This window comes from Dromiciops gliroides, chromosome 5, assembly GCF_019393635.1.
Source record: "Dromiciops gliroides isolate mDroGli1 chromosome 5, mDroGli1.pri, whole genome shotgun sequence".
Classification (NCBI taxonomy): domain Eukaryota; kingdom Metazoa; phylum Chordata; class Mammalia; order Microbiotheria; family Microbiotheriidae; genus Dromiciops; species Dromiciops gliroides.
Genome location: NC_057865.1, coordinates 294,230,780 through 294,251,377, shown reverse-complemented (window position 1 = coordinate 294,251,377; position 20,598 = coordinate 294,230,780). Strand labels below are relative to the sequence as shown.

Sequence of the window (20,598 nt, the reverse complement as noted above, 5' to 3'; positions counted from 1 at the left end):
GAGAGGCTGGGCCTGGGGAGGGGTGTGGAGGTGGGCACTCGCCAGCCCCAGGCGATTCTCCAAACCTCTGGCTGTACCTGGTTATCCACCTGGACTGTGAAAGAGAACAGCCTCCGGGCCTCGGCCTCCTACACCAGCAAAAGCACAGGTGCGAGCGACCGTGCTGGCGGCTCATCACTGTCGTCATGACAGTGAGCATTGTAAAGCGGGTAAAGCTCTTTGCACGGGATGTCCTTTAACAGAGAGAGATGTGCATAGACTTCACTGTAGAGCATGTATACGCAGCAGACACACCCTTATCTTGCACGTGTGAAGGAAAGGGGGTAAGCCTTGGGCCTGGGCCGCAGGACCTTGGGCCACTTCCTTAACATCTCAAAGCTTTAGGACAATGATCCCCATAGTAACCATCAGGATAGTAATATGGGACTGTGTATTATATGTGGTGTTGTACGTTGTAAATATTATTGTTCAGCACCTATTCCACACTGTTGTGCATTGTATGTATGCATTGTTACACATATGTTATAACCTGTGTATATGTAATGAAACTGTTGTAGGGACTATAAAGATTATTGTATATCGTGTATTGTGTATCAATTGTGGCATGTGTACACGTGTGGACAACAACATATGTACATAAGGAAATTGTTCCTGTGCATTTTGCACATTACTGCACGTTATGTATATGTGTCCATCTAGCCACACTATTACATGCTGCACAGATTAAACTGAATGTAACATTGTATACTGTATGTTATGCACTCTGTATTGTTTTGTGTGTCTGGGTATTGTTGCCTAGTCTATGTGTTATTTTCTATTGTACACACTTTTATATATTGTGCATCTTTATTATTATATATTGCATATGTGTATTATTGTCTAATGTCTACATGTATCATTGTCCACCATCTATATATGGATTCATGTGTGTATGTATATGCACGTATATATGTGTGCATATGCATGCACACAGAAGTTATTAGATCTGTAATTTTGAGAAATAACTCAGGTAGGGGAGAGTAACCATTTGAAGCAAAAACAAAACTAAGTGAGCTAAGTATCTTTAGCTTGAAATCCAGAGGAGGGTGTCAATACAAAATGGTCTTTCTCAGGAACAGTGAGTGTCTTCGTTAATTTCATCGCTTGGTCCTGTCAGGACAAGTAACACATAAACTCTCATGCCCACTGTGGCCTGGGGTGATCAGGGAGGGGTCGGGGGTAAAGGGGTAGAGAAAAACAGTCAGGAATGGTGAGGCACAGAAGTAAGGAGGGTCACCAGAAGCCTCACACTGAGGAGTTGGAAAGATTTCATTCCCAGGCCTCAAATCTCTTTTCTTTCCCCAAGTTCCCAAAAGCTGAAAATTGCTTTTGAATGACTTGGCCCTGTTTTAACCTCTAGGGGGACAGACCCAAAGCCACCATCAATTAATTTATCTTTCTTTTAAAGTTAAACCATTTTTTTTTAAGGTACGGGAGCTTACTTTGGGAAAGAAAAAAAAAATCCAATTAGCCTGCTAGCACTGCTTGGGAGGGGGATGAAGCAAAGTCTATGGCACTTGAAGGTAGCAAAGGAGGACTGGATGAAGCCCCCAATCCATCAAGTCAGGGCTGGTCTCCCTCTTTTCAGCAGAAGGAAGCCAGATATTGGCCTAAAGGTCCTCCTCTCTCTCCCCCTCCCCATTTCCCCTCCCCATCCCCCTTCCCCTCCTCCTCCTCCTCCTCCTCCTCCCTCACTGTGGGCCAGCACAGCATGTAAGGGGAAAAGTCCCAGAAGGGATTGTTGATGGTGTCACAAAGGAAAAACACTGGATGAGATTCAGTCACCCAAAGTGACAACTCCTCATGTCAATTAGGGTAACACTCCAAGAGGTCTCTCTGTTCTATTATGGACAAAGACGGGAATCACAGAATGTTAGCAAGGAAGGCACTGCCATCAAACATCTCATACAACTGTCCCATTTTCCAGATGAGGAACCAAGCCCCAGAGGGGAAAATGGCCACAGAGCAAGCAAGGAACCAATCTAAGACTCAAACCTCACTGACGCTGGTGACATGACTGAAATGCAGTTGCTTTTCTATATACACCTCTGGGTACTCACATGAAGATGACTTGATGAGACTTCTGCCAGAATTAGGCGTCGTGATACCAAGAGGCGAAGAATGAGGCCTTGCATCTGCCTTCATTCCAGAAGGCATGGGGTGCAAAGACCCCAAATCCACTGAATTCACCACCGTTCGTATTAACTCCCTGTGACAGAAAAGAAAACAGCATCCCATGACTGGAGAGTCGCTGGCCACAGCCCTGACTCTCCTGAATGGAAACAAACAGGAAGGCCTGCCTGCCCACTTTGTGGGGACCTTCACACACCAACATTTGGGGCAGTCTCAACAGGCCCTTAGGAAAAGGGGAACTCTAAACAAACAGTTACCTAAAATGCAGCTGAGTGATGGGATGGGAAAGAGATGGGTATAGGGGGCTCTAGAGGATGAAGGAATTAAAAATCCCCCCTAAAAGTGCATGGTGAGGTGAGAAGCCAAGATGGAGGATAAGAGGCAGTCCAGATGAACTCTCAACATTCTTCTTCAAACGACTTTAAAATAATGCCTCAAATCAAATTTTAGAGCAGCAGAGCCAACAAAAGGTCAAGATAAGACATTTTTTCCAGCCTAACAAAACTTAGGAGGATGGCAGGATAAGTCTATGTCCTTGGAAGTCACCAAGAACTTGCAGACCCTCAGAACTAGCTCTGAAAAGAACAGCATAAAAAATTCTAAAGCTTTTTGCCTCCAAACCCCCAAATGGGCAGAGGCCAACTTTAACATAAAGTTCAAAGTCAAGAAATAGGCTGGGAAAATGAACAAACAACAACAACAAAAAAAAAAAGAATTTGACCATAAAAAGCTACTGTGGGAGAGGGAATTGTGGGAAGATAGTGAAATAAGGCAGGAAATTACCTGGCTCTCCCAAATCCCACCCCCTCCCAAAAAATAACTTAAAATAATGCCTCAAAGTGATTGTAAGAGTGGCAGAGATAATGAAAAGTTGGGGTAAAGCAGCTTTCCAGCCTAAGACAACTTGGGAGGATGTTAGGAAATATCTAACCTGCCAGGGCCGGTGGTCTGACTGGGAGTGATGTGCAGATGGTCACCAGCAGTAAGATGTGGGGGATAGTTGTGTCAGAGGCAGGGGATGCAGGAACTTTCACACCAGGACTATGTGGAGTTGAGGAACTAATCAGGGAAAGACTGGGGTTTGTCGGGGGGAGCTGATCAGATAAAGATTGGAAGGAGGAACTCCAAAAAACAAAAATGGATAGCAGAATGGATCAAAAACCAGAACCTGACACTATGTTGTTTACAAGAAGCACAATTAAAAATGAGGGACATATATTGAGTAAAAATAAAGGGATTGAGTAGCTATAGCTGAAGTAAAAAAAAAAAAAAACCAACAGGGGTAGCAATCATGATTTCAGACAAAGCAAAAGCAAAAATAGATCTAAATAGGGGGCAGCTAGGTGGTGCAGTGGATAGAGCACCAGCCCTGGAGCCAAGAGTACCTGAGTTCAAATCTGGCCTCAGACACTTAACACTTACTAGCTGTGTGACCCTGGGCAAGTCACTTAACCCCAATTGCCTCACTAAAAAAAGAAAGAAAGAAAGAAACTTAAAAAAAAATAGATCTAAATAAAAGAAATAAGCAGGGAAACTACATTTTTCTAACAGTACCATAGACAATTAATTAATTTCAATACTAAATGTATGTGCACTAAATGATATAGCATCCAAATTTATAAAAGAAAATGTAAATGAATTATAGGTAGAAATAGATAACAAAACTATACTAGTGGGAGACTTAAACCTTCTCTTAGAACTAGATAAATCTAACCCAAAAATAAATAAGAAAGAAGTCAAGCACATGAATAGAATCTTATATAAGGTAGATATGATAGACATCTGGAGAGAACTGAATGGGAATAGAAAGGAATATGCCATTTTCTCAGTGGTACAAGACCATATATTAGAGCTAAAAACCTTATCGTAAAATGCATAAAGGCAGAAATATTAAACGCATCCTTTTCAGATCATAATGCAATAATGCAATACATTTATATTTAATAAAGGACTATGGAAATATACATCAGTTCATACAAGTCTTTCCAGGTCTTTCTGAAATCATCCTGCTTGTCATTTCTTATAGCACAATAATATTCCATCACAATCACATAAAACAGCTCTTTTAGCAATTCCCCAACTGATGGGCATTCCTCTGATTTCCAATTCTTAGCCACCACACAAAAAGCTGCTATAAATATTTTTGTACAAATAGGTCTTTTTCTCTTTTGGGGGATGTCTTTGGTATATAAACCTAGTACTGGTATTGCTGGATCGAAGGGTATTCACAAGAACTTATATATTATAAAATATTGATAGCAGGTCTCTTTGTGGTGATAAAGAACTGGAAATTGAGGGGATGACCATCAATTGGAGAAATGATTGAATAAGTTATAGTACATGATTGTGCTGGAATACTACTATGCTGTAGGAAATAATTAGCAATTTGATTTTAGAAAACCATAGAAAGACTTGCATGAAATAATGACTAAAATGAGCAGAACCAAGAGAACGCTGTATGTACTAACAGCAGTACTGTTTGAAGAGTGACTGAATAACTAAGCTATTCTGAGTAACATGAACATTCAAATCAACTGCAAAGGATTTATGAAAGAAAATTCTCTCCACCTCCAGAGAAAGAGCTGATATATGGAAGTATGTATGCATATATATAAGATGTTGACCTCTGAACTCAAAATATAATGGAAAATTAAAATAATAAAAATTTAAAAGCTACTATGATAGCAGGGAAGACCAAGACATAAATTCAGAATAATAATAATAATAATAATGTGAAAACAGCTACAAAGTCTCAAAGAAAAATGCTAATTGTGCCCTAGGCCAACAAGAACTCCTAGAAGAGTTAAAGAGATAAGAGTGGTAGAGGAAAAATTGGGAAAAGAAATGAAAGTTGTGCAAGAAAATTATGAAAAAATAATTAAAAGATTGGTAAAAGAGAGGAAGAATACTGAAGAAAATAACACCTTAAAAAACAGAATTGGCCTAATGGTAAAAGAGGCACAAAAATTCACTGAAGAAAAAAACTCTTTACAAAGCAAAATAGGTCAAATGGAAAAGGAGGTACAAAACTCACTGAAGAAAATAATTCCTTAAAAATTAGAATTGAGCAAGTGGAAGTTAATGACTCTATAAGGCATCAAGAAACAATGAAAAAAAGCCAAAAGAATTAAAAATAGAAAAAAGTGTAAAATATTTCATCAGAAAAACAACTGACCTGGAAAAATATATCAAGGAAAGATCATTTAAGAATTATTAGACTATTTGAAAACCATGATCAAAGAAAAAGACTAGCCATTATCTTTCAAGAAATTATCAAGGAAAATTGCCTAAATATCTTAGATCCAGAGGATAAATAGAAATTCAAAGAATATGTAATCACCTCCTGAAAGAGATGCCAAAAGGAAAACTCCCAGGAATATTATAGCCAAATTCCAGAATTCTCAGGTCAAAGAGAAAATATTTCAAGCAGCCAGAAAGAAACAATTCAAATATTGTGAAGCCACAGTCAGGATCACATAAGATTTAGCAACTTCCAGGTTAAAGGAGTGGCAAGCTCGAAATATGATATTACAGAAGGCAAAGGAGCTAGGGTTACAACTAAGAACCACCATCTATCCTGCAAACTGAGTATAATCCTTGGGTGGGGGAGGGAATAGACATTTAATGAACTAAAAAAATAGGGAGAAATTGTTTTTTTAAATTGTGATGAAGGAAAAAGGCAAGTTGGGGGAGAATAAGGGAGGGAGAGGGAAAATAGAAGGACAAAAGGTTGTGGTTAGAGGGGAAAATGTCAGAGTTCATCATCTTTTAAATGGGGCAGTTTCAATTTGCCTAGAACTCACAGGAAGTCTGTGAGGTAATCAGGCAAGGGAAGATTATCTCCTTTAACAGATAAAAAAAGTTATTCGCCTAAGAGTATTTAATTTTTAAGCTACAGAGCTAGCACTAGTTCTCCAATCCTGATTCCTAGACCAAGTACAACATGCTGTCTCTCATCTGACACCTTTTATTTAATGTGTGATGTGGCTAAATACATTTACAATTCATCACTTTTATTTATGCATTTTTACATCAAATTCAGTGCCCAACATGCCCTCCCCCATTGAATTCTCCCTTATAACAAAGAAAAAAATTGATCAAAAACCAATCAACACAATCACTATATAAGACATCATACAAAACATTCGAAAACACAAACGAGGAGGGAGGACTAGAATGCCCTATTTAACAATTGCTGAGAAAACTGGAAAGCTCTGTAACATAATACATATATGTGTGTATGTGTCATAATATATGGGTATATGTAGTGCATGTGTGTGCATCTATGTACATGTGTGTTGTGTGTCACACTAAAGAATTTTCATCCTGTTTGGTAGGAAAAGGGAACCACCACCACTCATGGTTCTGAGTCAATCACTTAATTAACAAGCATTTATTAAGTATTCCCTGTGTGTCAGGTCATGTAATGGGTGCTAAGACAAAAGACAAAAATGAAATAACCTGCCCTCAAGGGTCTTACCTGATCAAGTCAGAAGTGCAGACAAGAGAGGTACAATGGGAGGAGGGTTTGGAAGCTCACAGCCTCAGAGATGAAGAGTTTGAAGGGACCTCAGTGGTCTGACCCCCTTATTTTGTGGTCTCGGAGGGACAGGGACTAAATCGAGGTTACACAGCCCTAAGCGCTAGTGCTAGGATAGGAGGATCCTACTGCCTGAGAATCAGGTCCTCATCTGCATCTGACCCGGGGGATCCGGAAGTACATCATTTACTTGCACTAGGTCTCCGTTTCCCTGAAGCACTGTACAAATAACATGGAGTAATGTGGGACAACACTTGCTCTGCAGCTGATCACCTTGGGCAGCCTGGGGAGCACTGAGCCTTCCTGGCGCCTATCCTCGAAGATGCAGAAGATGAACTTCCAGCATCCTTCCCAGCTTGAACGTCCCACGTCCATTTCCTAGGTAGTAAACTGTCTAAAACCCTGAATGTGTTCATTTATCCTCCTCTGCCCAGGTCAACCACAAAGGGCTTCAACAAGCAGGGGAGAGGAAAGAGCACCCAGATGAGAACTAGGAGATCTAGGTTCTTTCCCCTTTTTCAGCAACAACAGCTCTAAGTCTCAGCTATCTCATCTGTAAAATGGGTGGGTAGGGCTAAATGTCTGAGATCCCTGACAGTACTAAGATGTCATTTGGTCCATTGGAAAGACAGCCTGACTCAGAGTCAGAGGAGCTGGGTTCAAACCCCAGCTCTGCTATTTAATAATGTGTAGCCTTGGGCAAGTCGTTTCTCCTTTGGGAGCCTCAGTTTCCCCATCATAAATGACAAGATTGCTCTAAATGATCCCTAAGGTCTGTTCCAGTTCTAACATCCTACAGTCTGCAAATCTTAAAGCTCTATAGAAGTGCTGTTTATTATTATTTTATTGTTATTGTCACAAGATCCGCCTAGTTATCCGTTGCTGGTTAAGAACACTTGGCTTTGTGCTTCACCATGAGTCTTTCAGCTGTGTGGGTCCCAGCTATAACTACATACCTTGTTGCAGTTATTGCTGATGCAAATATAACTGTTTTCTTTATTTTACCCATAAATTCTCTCCCTAATAGCAATAAGGCAAGCCAGGGCTTTGGCCTCCTGCCTTATTACACCACCTAAGGAGAGGGATAATCACCCAGACATGTGCTTCCTGGTGTGTGGTTTATTACTCAAATACGGAGTGTTACAATTCAGAGTACACTTAGCTGGAGAGGGCACAGATAAAAAAGGAAGCCCCCGATGGGACCGTGGGGAGCAGAAGGAGAAGGGCCAGGACCATCTGCTGGGTCTTTTCCAGCTTCAATCTCCTCCAGTCCTGGGGTCATAAAAGGAACTGATTGTAACTGTTTATTGAGTTGAATTGAATTGAACCACAGCTCAGACTAGCAAACGCGTGTTCCAAAGGGGCTCATCAGGTGACTCTGAAGACAGTGCCACTCTGGATATTTGGTGTGACCCTCCTGCTGTGTCCTTCCCAGCTTATGTGTAAAGGTTAACATGACTCTGAAGGGCCCTTTCTGAGCTCAGTCTGAGCATATGTGGCATTGCCGCAGCATCAAATTGCAGAACAGGTGACTCACGGGCACTCAAAAAGGGAAGTGATGATTATGAAGACCCAGTATGGGTTCACTAGGGAAAAGTCCTATCATTGAGGCTGCCTACATAGAAGTGTGGTACCCAAGGGCAGGAGGTGGTAGGTAGCCCAGCCACACTCTGACCTGCTCAGGCCATATATGCAGTATTGAGTGTCCAGTTCTGGCCGGACAGACAAATGAAGAGACACTGACAAGCTGGAGGATGTCCAAGGGAAGAAGACCTGCACATTGGCAGGATCTCAACCATGTCCTATGGGAATCATCAGTTGAAGGACCTGGGGGTGCCCTCAGAGGCCCCTATGGTCCCTCCTGACTTGAAATGAATGACCCTATGCTTCAGGATATATATAGCCTGATAAAACCTTGGAATGACTGTCCCTTTCCTACACTACTGTAAGCATCTGTGTCTGAATCACCAAAAGCCTGGATTTGAGACCACCTCATGCCTCTTCAGCCAACTTGCCCCAGAAGAACTTTTGGCCATGCAAACCTCCTTGTCCTTTCTCATGGCTCTCATAGCCTGTCTTCCCAAAAGCCACCCCATGCCTCAGGTGGACCCACTTTCCTCCTGCTCATTTAACACTGGCCCCTTATTGGTCACAATCAGGTCCAGAACAAGAGAGGGGGTGGAGGAAGGGGAAAGGAAGGGGAATAAGCATTTCTATAGCACCCACTGTGTGCCAGGCTCTAGGCTAAGCACTTTAAGAACGTGATCTCATTTGACAGCAACAATCCCTGTTGTTTTGTAGGCCTCTTAAAGGATATCACCTCCTTTTTTCACATTTGGATAATTATCGTTCAGTCTGGTTGGTTTCCTTTGTCATCCTCTGAATTATACTTTCTGCATTTACCTACATGATCCTGAGGAGAACACAAAGGCTTCCCAGACTGACCACTCACCTGCCTGAAGGCTCCAGGACATACAACACGTGAAAAGTCACATTGGCCATGGTGGCAAAGTAATCGTGAAGCTCAAATGAGGTAAGAGATAGAAAGTCATTTGCAAACTTGACAACCTTGTATAAATCTCCACACTCATCACTCCTGTTTCTCGAGCTTTGATCCAAACATTCAAATTCTGTCTTCTTCCCCTATCTTTGTAACCAACTGTTCATTTCCCACATCCTCCCCTTTCTCCTCCAACCCTTGTACCATCAATGTTTGGTGGTGATGGAGACACCACTTTCAGTTCTGGACTCTGGGGATGCCCAAGAACTGCTCGCCAAGGAGAAAGGGGCATACCACCAAATGACAGTTCCTTGCTATGCTATAGGACGATGGGCATTCTTTTGCTACCTGGTAGAGAGTTGAATGGGCAGAATTAAATGTTGGTCCCTGAGCAATGATTATGAATAAATATGGGTAATTAGCCAGCACAGGTGTGTCCAGGTACTGGAGTTATGAGCTTAAGGACATTGTGCATGGGAAGGCAGTTGGGTTAAGATTGTCCAATAATGGAAGGGTCCATTTTGTGCCTCTTGGGGCAAACTCCTGAAGGGTATAGGAATAGGGAAAGGGGGGATGCTTCAACTAGGCAGAGGGCAATGCACCCTCTGCTACTTAGGGGCCAGAATAAAAGACATTTTGGATCCCAAGGTAGTCCCCACAGAAGTGTGGGTATTTTGGGGATACTAGGATAATTAAATTTAGGTTCAATGTTTTCTAAGTTCCTTTGGGGGGGCTTGTCTGTCATTTTGTAAGTGGGGTTGTGGTCATCAGGCTACAGAAGGCTCAGGGATTCTCTAATTTCATTCTGGATATACCCCAACAGAAGGCGACATGCATCTCAACCTACCCTTTCCAACTGGGAAGTGGTCACGCCCATTCCTCTCAACAGGAAGCTGCACTCACCAGGACTTAGCTCCTCTTCCTGTGGCCTGTCCCAAAGGTCCTCCCACCTAGTGGCCCTCGTCTTCATTCCATGTGACTCAGTGACCGCTTTGGACACTGGGAGAGGGAGGGAGGGGGAGGAAGGGGAAGAGATGCAGCTCCATTCCTTGTGAGAAGAGCCTCAAATCTGTGATGTTGCCCCAGTGGTTGGGTGGCTCCTCCCTTCCATCCTGCCCTTCCTGCCCTTTCTCCCTCCTCCCAACATAGTTCGAAGTTTCCTTCTTCCTTCTCCAATTCTCTATCTTCTTTGTTTTACTCTGAAAGCATTTCTGCAATCCCCACCCTCCCCAGGAACACTTCATTTCCCTTCACTTCCCTGATAAGCCATGAAAAATTGTTAAATTTGCCAGAAAATAAAATACTTTAAGCCCAGAAATTCAGTCTCTGAAAGCCCTGAATCTTATATTCAAGCTTAGTGTCTATGGTTTAAAAAGGGAGAGGGGAAGAGAAAAGTCCAGAAAGTCCCTGGCATACAGAAGGATAGCTAATCTACCTGCCAATGGGGCACTTAAGTAGTCCATGAATATTCATGTGAACAGTCCGTCCAGTGGGCACCACACTCACTCATCATTCCTGATTTCCCAGAGCAGGCTCTGTTGACACTGCCTAGGAGCCCATTTTGTACACAGAAGGCATTCAGTAGGAGCCCAGGATTCTGATAACTGCTTGCTGAGTTCCAAGATGACCCAAATGGTGATACTATACATGGCCATAACTTTCAGTTAAGCATTCTTGCACATTCTGTTCTGCAGAAAATCAAATGAGTGAAAGACTGACCCATCTCAGCAGCCAACGAAGTTTTGTTTCAATGGTATTCAGTCCCATATGCCTGGAACAGCCGCCCACCTTCCATCCGCCAAGCCTCCTCTCCCCCTTCATCCACAATCCTCCTCCAATCCTACCTCCCAAACCTCCACTTAGCAATTACCTTTTCCCATGAGATATACTTAAAAGAAACTGTGAGAGAAAACCGAAGATCCAGCTCAAAATACCAAACAAACCTTTAAAAGGGAATGTACATTTGCTTGGCTTTTTTTTAATGTTGATTATACATAAAGCCAGGAGGACCTGTGTGTCACGCTGCCTTAGGATGAAACATGTAGGAGTATTAAGTTGTGTTTTCTGTTCAGTGCTTGTGATAGTGCAGACGCTCAGTAAATCTTAGCTAATGACTCAAAGATATATCATTCGCTCACGAATATAGGCACACCCCGCCAAATGCCGTTAATTGGTTCCGCAAAATCACAATGTTGGGGGAGACAATGGAATGGGGGCAGGGAGACTTTTTTCCATATCAACAATGTTATTAATGGAATGGTCAGCAAATGGATGAGCAAGTGCTAAGTTGTATCCCTGCCAAGATTTCAATCTGCATTGTGGGCAGCCACATGGAACTACAGCAGGAATTCACAGTGTGATGATAGATCAGGGTTACCTTGATAATTCTCAAGATGCATGAACTCATCAGTGTGGCTCCCCTACCAGCACACACCCGAAACCCATCTGTGTCGACTCTTCTCCTTGTCTTCCCACACGACATCCATAAAGGCCCTGCTCAACATGACTACCAATGGGGTGTGTGCACTGTCCATCGATTATCCTTCCTCTTGTCACATGGCTGGCCTACCTTCGACACTGGCCATAGTCTTTCTCATGACATCCTTTACCCTCCTCTCTTGGTCAACTCTTCTTGACCAGTACCAACCCTCCCTCTTCATCTCCACTATCCTGTGAGTGACCCTCAATTTTCATTCTTTGAAAACTATGGCATTCTGTACCTCATAATCAAACAACATGCTCAGAATAATATTGACAGGGGGACACAGCTAGGTGGCTCAGTGGATAGAGCACTGGATTCAGGAGGACCTGAGTTCAAATCCGGCCTCAGACACTTGACACATACTAGCTGTGTGACCCTGGGCAAGTCACTTAATCCTCATTGCCCCACAAAAAAAAAAAAAAAACAGAAAACAAACAAACAAAACAACAAAAAGAAGAATATTGGACAGGAATGAGTCCAATCATTCTGGAAAAGCAACATGGAATTAGTAATAATAACAATAATGTTTATAAAGCATTTACTCTATTCAAGACACTGTGCTAGACACTTCAAAATAGCATCTTATTCCACCCTCACAACCACTCTGGGAGGCAGGTTGCTATTCTCCTCATTTCACAGATGAGAAAACCAAGGCAAACAGAGGTGAGTAACATGCCTAAGTAGGAAGTCAGATTTAAACTCAGATCTTCCTGACTCTAGGTCCAACATTCTATTCACTGCACCAAATAGCTGCCCTCAGTTATGCAAATAAAGTGATTAAAGTGTTCACACCCTTTGACCCAGAGATCCCACTACTAGGCAAATGCCCCCAGTGAGGTCATCGAGGCCTGGCATACACCAAAACTGTATAGCAACACATTTTGTGATAGCAAAGAGGTGGCCACAAAGGAGATGCCCATTGATTGGGGAATGGCTAAATAAATTGTGGCACATGAATGCAATATTACTGTACCAGAAGACTTAGCTAATATGAGGAATATAGAGAAGCATGCAAAGATTTCTATGAACTGATGCAAAGTGAAGTCAGCAGAACCAAGAAGTCAATAATACACACACAAACTATGACAATGGAAATAGAAAGAACAACCACCACAAAACAACTGAAACTTAATATTGTGAAAGCATAAAAAATAAGAGAGAGAAGATTCCTCCCTTACACATACACACACTTTGTAGAAGATGGGGTCCACACATATGATTCTTACATATAACGTCAACTTTTTGTGTGTGTTCATCAGTTTTGCCAATTTTTTTTTCCTTTCTCTTTCCTCTTTTGCTTCTTTTTAAATTTCTTAATGGGGTGACTCTCTGGTGGGAAGAGGGAGGGATACAGGGAGAAATCTAGATAATGTACAAACAAAAGAAAGCAATAAAAGTCTCTATTTTTAAATGTTTTTAAAAGAAAAGAAAATTGGCTCTAATAAGATAGCCCTCTGTTTCAGGGAGAAGTTAGGGCTCTAAAAGCACTCTGCAGTTCTCCAAAGACTGATGGGTTGTCAATCCACCCAACTGCCTATCACAGCCTGGACTAGAACCACCAGTTTGGCTTATGATGTAGATACTGGTATGTAGTGGTATTATTTCAAAAAGGCCCTATTTGGAGGTACAGGTTGGGCTGTGAAGTCCAACTCTGCGAGTCTCTGAACACTGTGGGAAGCACTAGGCCTTACGGGATGGCCACAAGAAAAATGTTGAGATAGAAGAAAAAGTGAGTCACCAGAGAAATGTGGCGTCTAAACCGGGTTTGATGCCCCTTCCTACCTCTCTAGGCTCCTTCCATATACGCTATGATACAGTGAGCCCAGCCTCCCTGCTCTTTTCCTGACCCCAGGCCTTGGCACTGTCTGCCCCCCTGCCGGCCGTGCTCCTCTTCCTCCTCCTCCTCCCTAGTTCCACCTCCTACCTTCCCTGGCTTCCTTCAAGACTGAGCTCCAAGTCTACCTTCCTCCCCCCCACCCCAGCCCCTTGGCTCTGAGAGGACTTTCCACTTGCCCTGTGTAGACCTTGTATGTGGTGACTGGCATGTTGTCTCCCCTATTAGACTGTAACTTCCTTGAGAGCAGGGAGCAGGGGTTTTCCCTTTCTTTGTCTCCTTAGCACTAAGCCCTCTGCCTGGCACACAGTAAGAACATAATAAATGCTTTTTGACTGACAGATGTGCAGTAAGTAGCATTCTCCCAGAACGGAGTGCTCTGCACTGGCAGTCTGTGAGCTCCCCATCACTCCAAGTCTGCAAAAGAAAGGTGCCCACAGGGTGGCAGCAGAAGAGATGCCTCCTTACCTCTAGAGAGATTAAATGCCCAATCCGTAAACCTTGATTGAGTGTCCCCGGGACACAGAAACAAAAGAGAACCCGCCCCCGGCCCCCAGGGCGCTACCAAGGATCTCCAAGGGGTTGGTCCGTCAGATCAAAAGGCAGCTTCCAGGGCTTCTGCTGGACAGTTCCCTCCTCCCTCACTTATCTCCTGGACGAAGGGTAAAGATTCTCCCTTCAGTCTCCAGGGCAAACAGACAAGCAGTCTCTTAAGGGTAACTCTTGCCCTTCTGACCAAGGCCAAACAGGTCTTGGAATCACAAAGGACAGCGCCCACAGAGAGCTTTTCTATCTTTAAACTTGGTTAAAGGTAAAAATGCTGCTGCTGCCGCTGCTGCCACCTATTGTCTGTCCCCTTCCCTGAGAGCGACTGTACAGCCCAGCCTGTTGGATGCTGGAGAGAAGCGGGCTGGGCCCCCGGCCTAGCATGCTGTGGCAGACTGGGATTGCTGGGTGTGGGGCTTAGTGCGCCATTTCAGAGGCCTCTGGAACGAGGCTTGACCTTCCTTCACACTGCTCTCCTACATGGATTCTCTGCTCTAGCCACGCTGAGCTGACTCTCCTACCTTCCCCACCCAGCGGGACTCAGCTATCCACTGTGGTCATCCTTCAAGGCCCCTTGCCCAAATGCCCCCCCCCCCCCCCCGCTCCAGGACATCGTCCTCAACTCCTTCCCAGCTGTAAATCATTGTGGTCATCTGTCAAGCTCCAAGCCGCTCTCTTTCTCCCTGATTTTAACCCCATCTGCCTTGTCACTGCATAAGCCGTTCTCTCCCAATGCCCCCATTTCTCTGAAATGGTTCCTTCTGTCATTTCTTAGGCCCAATGGTATTCCATTGCATTCACATGCAGGAAAGATCAAGAACTCTGAGCAACCTGAGCCCTGCTGATGAGGCGGATGGAGAGGGGACGCCCTCAGACCCAGACATCTTTACATGGTCAACATGGAAACTTGTTTTTGCTGGACTGCATATGTGTCACAGAGGTTTTGTTTTTCTTTCTTTTTTGTTCCAGTGGCTGGACAAAGGGGGAGAAAGAGAAAGTCATTATCATTCATTTAAAAAATAAACCATCTTCAACCACCATCAGTAGGAGACTCATCTACAAGCTGTCTGCAGGATTCTTCAGGCTTCTCCATGCCAAGGGTTTTCTTTACTACCCCACATGGCCCTCAGCCAAAACAGTCACGTCCTGGACCTGCTGTCCCATAGAATGGCAGCACCTCCAGGATTCTGAACTTTGAAGTACCCTCTCCAGCCATACATAGCCTCTTATCCTACCCCTCCCACTAATCCAGGCACAAAATGAGATCAATATTTTCAGATATGGGGGCAATGTGAGATTTTTTTTTTTTGCTTGACAGCAAACATTTGTTACAGGGGTTTTGTTTAAGAGAGAGAGGAGCATAGCAGTTGGGTTTTAAAAAGAAAAGGACAAAAAGGACACTGGAGCATTTTTTAAAATGCAAAGAACAAAAGGAAGACTAGAAGGAAACACAAACAGGACAGCTTTGAAAATTACATATTATATTTATTACATGCTTTTAAAAAAACCAAGCTGTATGGAATAGAGATTTGCAGTTTCATTGCTCCCCTGCTCAAAAATTAGGCTAAAATACAAAGAAGGAAGGAAATAAGTATTTATTAAGCACCTACTATGTGCTAAACACTTTATAAATATGATCTCCTTTGTCCTCACAACCACCTTGGGAGGCAGGTGCCTTTATTTTATAGTTGGAGAAACTAAGTCAGAGGTGAAGAGACTTGCCCATGGTAACACACCTAGTAAGTATCTGGGGCAGAATTTGAATTCAGGTCCTCCTGACTCCAGGCCTCAGTCTGGCACTTCAAGCTTTCCACAATTGGGATCCAACCTTCCTTTCCAAAAGTATTATCTGTTACCCCCACTTTATGCACTCTATGTTCCAGCCTCCCCATTGTCATTCTCAAGCCTTTGTTAATGAGTCTGGGGACAGGCCGAAGGGGAACCTCCCTGCTTCCACTCTGTGGCACCTCCACATCTGTTGGGGCACCAAAAATCCTGAGATCTTTTTGGTCTTCCTTGGTCTTCCTCAACTTATCAGGGAAAACAAACCCTCAAAATAAGTTCACATTGTTTTCTCTAGAAAGATATATGGAAACAACCAGAATGTCAACTCTGAGGTGATTTTCATTTAGCCCAGCACTGTTCTCTCATGCACACAAAGGAAAAGGTAAGTTCCTGCAGAATCAAATGAAATTCTTTGGCCCACGGGCCCAAGAGAGACCGAGTAGCAGTGTCTGGTTTTGCTCCCCGCCCCCCTTGCCTTGGAGCAGGAACATCAGAAATAGGACACGGGGCTGTCAGGATGAGGGGCATGAGACTAGCATCAGGACTTGATTGGGTGATTGGAATGAGGAGGGGAGAGGAGAGGCAGCCAGCACGGCTAGTGTTCAAGCCACAGACTCGGCCCTGCTGCCCCAAGGAACCGAGTCCAGCAGTGTCTGGAGCATAGTGATTGTCAGAGCTTTCTCCCTCAGAGATAACTGATAAAGGGAGGTGAAGCCTATCTCTCCTTCTTCCCCACTCACCCCCTTCCTGGGGTGGCAGATGTTGATTCCAAAGATTTCCTGTTCTTTAAAGTTGTTTACATTTTCTGTTTAATTAGTTTGACTGCAGGCTTAGATAAAGTTTTGATTGATCACAACTGCTTATGGTTTGTGTGTTTTATTATTTGTGAATAGGGAGTTGTAAAAAAGATAAAGAGACAATGAGGCATGTTGTGCAGAGAGACAGACACAGAAAGACACCAACAAACAGGCACACACATTCTCTGAATTCTTGAGGGCAGGTGTGAAGAGAAGCTCTTCTCCCCATCTGGGGGCTCCTAAGCTATATGAAAGAGAATCTTTCAAGGTCTTTTTTTTAAATAAATTTCCAAAAGTGGAGTAAAAGATGAATCTAGGATTTCCCCTGACTTGACAGTCAACCAATAGCCATTGCTTTTGGGGTGGGGCTGGGACTATGTTGTTGGGGACTCCCACATTCTGAGAATCCCTTAGCTCCTGTAGTGGTCTAGCAGAGCCTTTTCATCTCTAAACAGCTCCCATGGACATAGTGATACTTAGTTCAGTCTGTCTGGTATGCAAGGAGCATTAGGGGAATCATTAGTTTAACAATCCTTAGCCATAATCCTAGGAATACAAGGCAAACAATAATTCCTATAATGAAGATGGCCCCGGATTACTTCTCCAAGACTCATGGGGCATTTCTGGGCATATGTTCCTGAGGCCCTTAATAGAAGAGAGAAAGGGACAGATAAACTGATAGAGATGGACAGAGAGACAGACAAACTGAAAGCAGGTCCAAGGCTCACATAAAGGCAAGAAAGGATGGAGGCCTAAGGTTCCCCTTGACCACTGAAAGGAAAGGGAAGGAAGGCAGGAACACAGCCTCCAGACTCTTGCTCCCCTGGTAGCTGACAAGAAAGAAACTAGGACAAGTCAGAGAAAAATCTTCAGGTTCTTATGCCCTTTGAGGGAGAAGGAAAGAGGAGGAAGAGGGGAAGGAGAAGCCGAGGAGAAGGAGAGGGAAGGAGGGGATATGATTGGGGAAGAGTGGGGAGCCAGGAAGAGGGGCAGAGAGAGCCAGGGGAAGAGGGAGGAAGGGATTGGGAAGAGTAGGGAGAGGGAGAGGAAGCCCAGTCAATCAAGCCAGACTCCCAGAGTCCTGTCCTCTCCTTGGGGTCAGAGCAGGTCAGTCATAAGCTGAGTCACATACTCACTCTCAGCTCTATCTCCCCTGAGGTGAAGCAGTGCCTATCTGCACTGAAAACTCTGCCCGAGGAGGAAGACCCGTTTGTCAGGAAGGCATTCAAGGCCCAGTGAGTGACAGAGCCAGGCTCCCCCATGGACCCCACAGCAGCATATAAACCTTTGAGGAAACCTGCTCTCAATTCCTGACCCACTGCAAGAAGAGAGCTAGGGTGCAGGCTCTTCTGTTGCCCTTCTCCCCCACTCACACAACCCTTTGCTGCCAGCTCTGACCTTGGGAGGGGCTGGGGATCCCTCACATCATTCCCTCCATCAATGGCTGCACCATATCCACCATCATGCCCACCATGTTACCAAACATGGGCCGAATTGAGGACGTCCTAAGACATTCCCTCTCCCACTTCATATCTCGACATACCCCTTCTTCCAAGGTGCTCCCTCTTCACCTCACCTGTCCCCTCAAATGCCATAGCCTGGCCTTCCAGGCCATCAACCTCCTAAACCATTTCTCTCTCCCTCCATTGCATTCCTGCCTTATCTCTTCTTCATCTTCTCCTTGACCCTTCTTCTCCAACCCTCCCTGCTTGCCCAGGCCATCCTCCGTGCTCTGATCTGACCAACCCAACTAACTCCACTGTCTCAACACACTGGCTTCTACCATCCCTCACCCAGGGGTCCCCCCGCCCAAAGGACCACAGAACCGTAGCACTAGAAGAATCTCGGTGGGCCTCTCATCAAAGCCATATGTGAAAAACAACCCCCAGTCCGTATCCAAAATAGAGCCCCCCCCCAAAAAAAAAACACTATTGCATTTCCCTATTTCTGCGGCTCCCGATTTCCCTGTTCCTGCGCTCATACAACATTCCTTCCACTGGGGGTGTCGGCCAACTCTGCCTGCTGAAATCTTGCCTGCCCCTCCGCCATGCCGGCCCTTCTCTCTCAGCAGTGAGCTCCTCATCTCGGGGCGAGCTCAGGCTGACCGTGTCTGGTTCCCCTGCCTGCTGTCTGTGACTCTCCGGACTTCACTCTGCATCCCCATCTCTCCTCACTTTTCAGCCCCTTTGACAGGTTATCTTCTGCCTTGGGGGCAGGAATAGTCTTTCTCTTTGCTTGTATTTGTAACTCAAGCCCAGTACTTGGCACACAGGGAGTGCTGAATCAAATGCTTGTTGCCTAACTGCTCCCCCGATGTCAGGAGGCTTTCCCTGAGCCCGTGAGCTCTAAGTGCACCTTCCTCAGACGCCACATGCAATTTCTCACCCGTCTTCTTGTGTCAGGTTCTTTTCTGCATGATAGTTACTAGATGAGAGGCAATCGATGCAGTGGGTACAGGGATGACCTTAGAGTCAGGAGGGCCTGGTCCAAGTTCTGCCTGACCCATCTTGGCTAAGTGGTCTTGGCTAAGTCACATAACCTCTTAGTATGCCAGGTGAAGAGTATCAGTAAGAGATAAATTGTGGCCTGGACGGGAGGAGCTTCCACATGTAGAGTTCCTGACACAGATGGACTTATTGGTCCAGACCCCCCCCACACAATAGTCTATATTTGTGGTATGTCTCTGACTATAGCTGGCTGCCTTAATTGGCTGTTTGGTCAGCTTTCTATAGCCTGCAATGTTGTGCACATGGTAGGCTCTTCATACTGTAAATGGGTGTATTGGGCGAAATGGAGAATGCGTGAATGATGAAGGAATAGGAATGAGCAAACTCATCCGTTTTCAAGGAAGACTGAAACAGGTGCACAGAGCAGTCAGAATCATAAGGGCACAAGGAGGCTCAGAAACTCTTACCTTGCTTTCCTTTCTCCTCCTTTCATTGTCGAAAAGACCTAATAATTCCAAATCTGAAAATTCTGAAAAACAGAAGGAATAGGGTGGACTTATTAGTCTGGCATTCAAGGCCTCTAGAAGATAGCATGACATAAAGAATGAAAAGCCAGCCTTGGTTCAGGGCTCACCTCTAAACACACTGGCTGACAAGTCCGAGTCCCAGGCAACATTCTCAGACTCTAAATTAGAAAGTAGCTACCAAACTGCATTGATGGAGGGCGTGTCCTCATGGGGGAGGTCCCTATGCTAATGAAGTCACAAGACCAGTCCCAATCTCTCCCCAGACCTCCACACACTGCAGCTGGCAAGGGACCCAGGGATCCGGAGCTGCTGCTCCTCTTTCTGGACTTTGACTGATGGGTGTCCCCGTTCATGAAATACCTGCCCCCTACCCCCAGCCTCTTATCCTATCCCCTAGAAACTGAGCATGCCTTCCTTTAATGTTCAGATGAAATGTCACCTCCTCCAGGGAGCCTTCCCTGTTAGTGCTCCTTTGGGTAAAATAATGACCCTCCCTTTATTCCACTTTTTATAGCACTTTGGGTCTGCCTTATGTTCTTATTGTGTACTCTCCTGTCTCCCTCTCCCCTTTTCTCTCTCCTTTTCTTCTCCTCTCTCTCTCCTCGATAGATAGATAGATAGATAGATAGATAGATAGATAGATAGATAGATAGATAGATAGATATAGATATAGATATATGTATAAAATAAAATGCATGTATATTTACAGACCCATATACAAATATATAAATGCAGGACAGCTATTGCAGCCTAAAACTGCACTGTAGTTTTGGGGACACACCAGACATTTTCATCCAGACCAGCACCCACTCTGCCTGGGGCTCTGAAAGGCTAAGGAACCTGTCCAGGGTCACAAGCCAGGATGGGTCAGAGGTCCAGCTTTACACCAGGGTCTTCCTTACTCCAAGGCCAATTCTATCTCTGTTCTACCTCTCCATTCAGCACCATAATTACTATACATTACAATG

General features: G+C 44.4%; 1 protein-coding gene across 1 annotated transcript in view; it reads right to left on the bottom strand.

Annotated features, from left to right (window-relative positions):
* The window catches only part of EFCAB6 (EF-hand calcium binding domain 6), a 168,313-nt gene that overhangs the window by 143,376 nt on the left and 4,339 nt on the right, over positions 1–20,598 (bottom strand). Inside the window, exons 2-3 of the mRNA XM_043967890.1 lie at positions 19,571–19,632; positions 2,100–2,248 (exon numbers count right to left, since the gene is read on the bottom strand). Coding sequence (XP_043823825.1) covers positions 2,100–2,248; positions 19,571–19,596 — 175 coding nt within the window. The 5' untranslated portion in view covers positions 19,597–19,632. The remainder of the gene's footprint in view (positions 1–2,099; positions 2,249–19,570; positions 19,633–20,598) is intronic.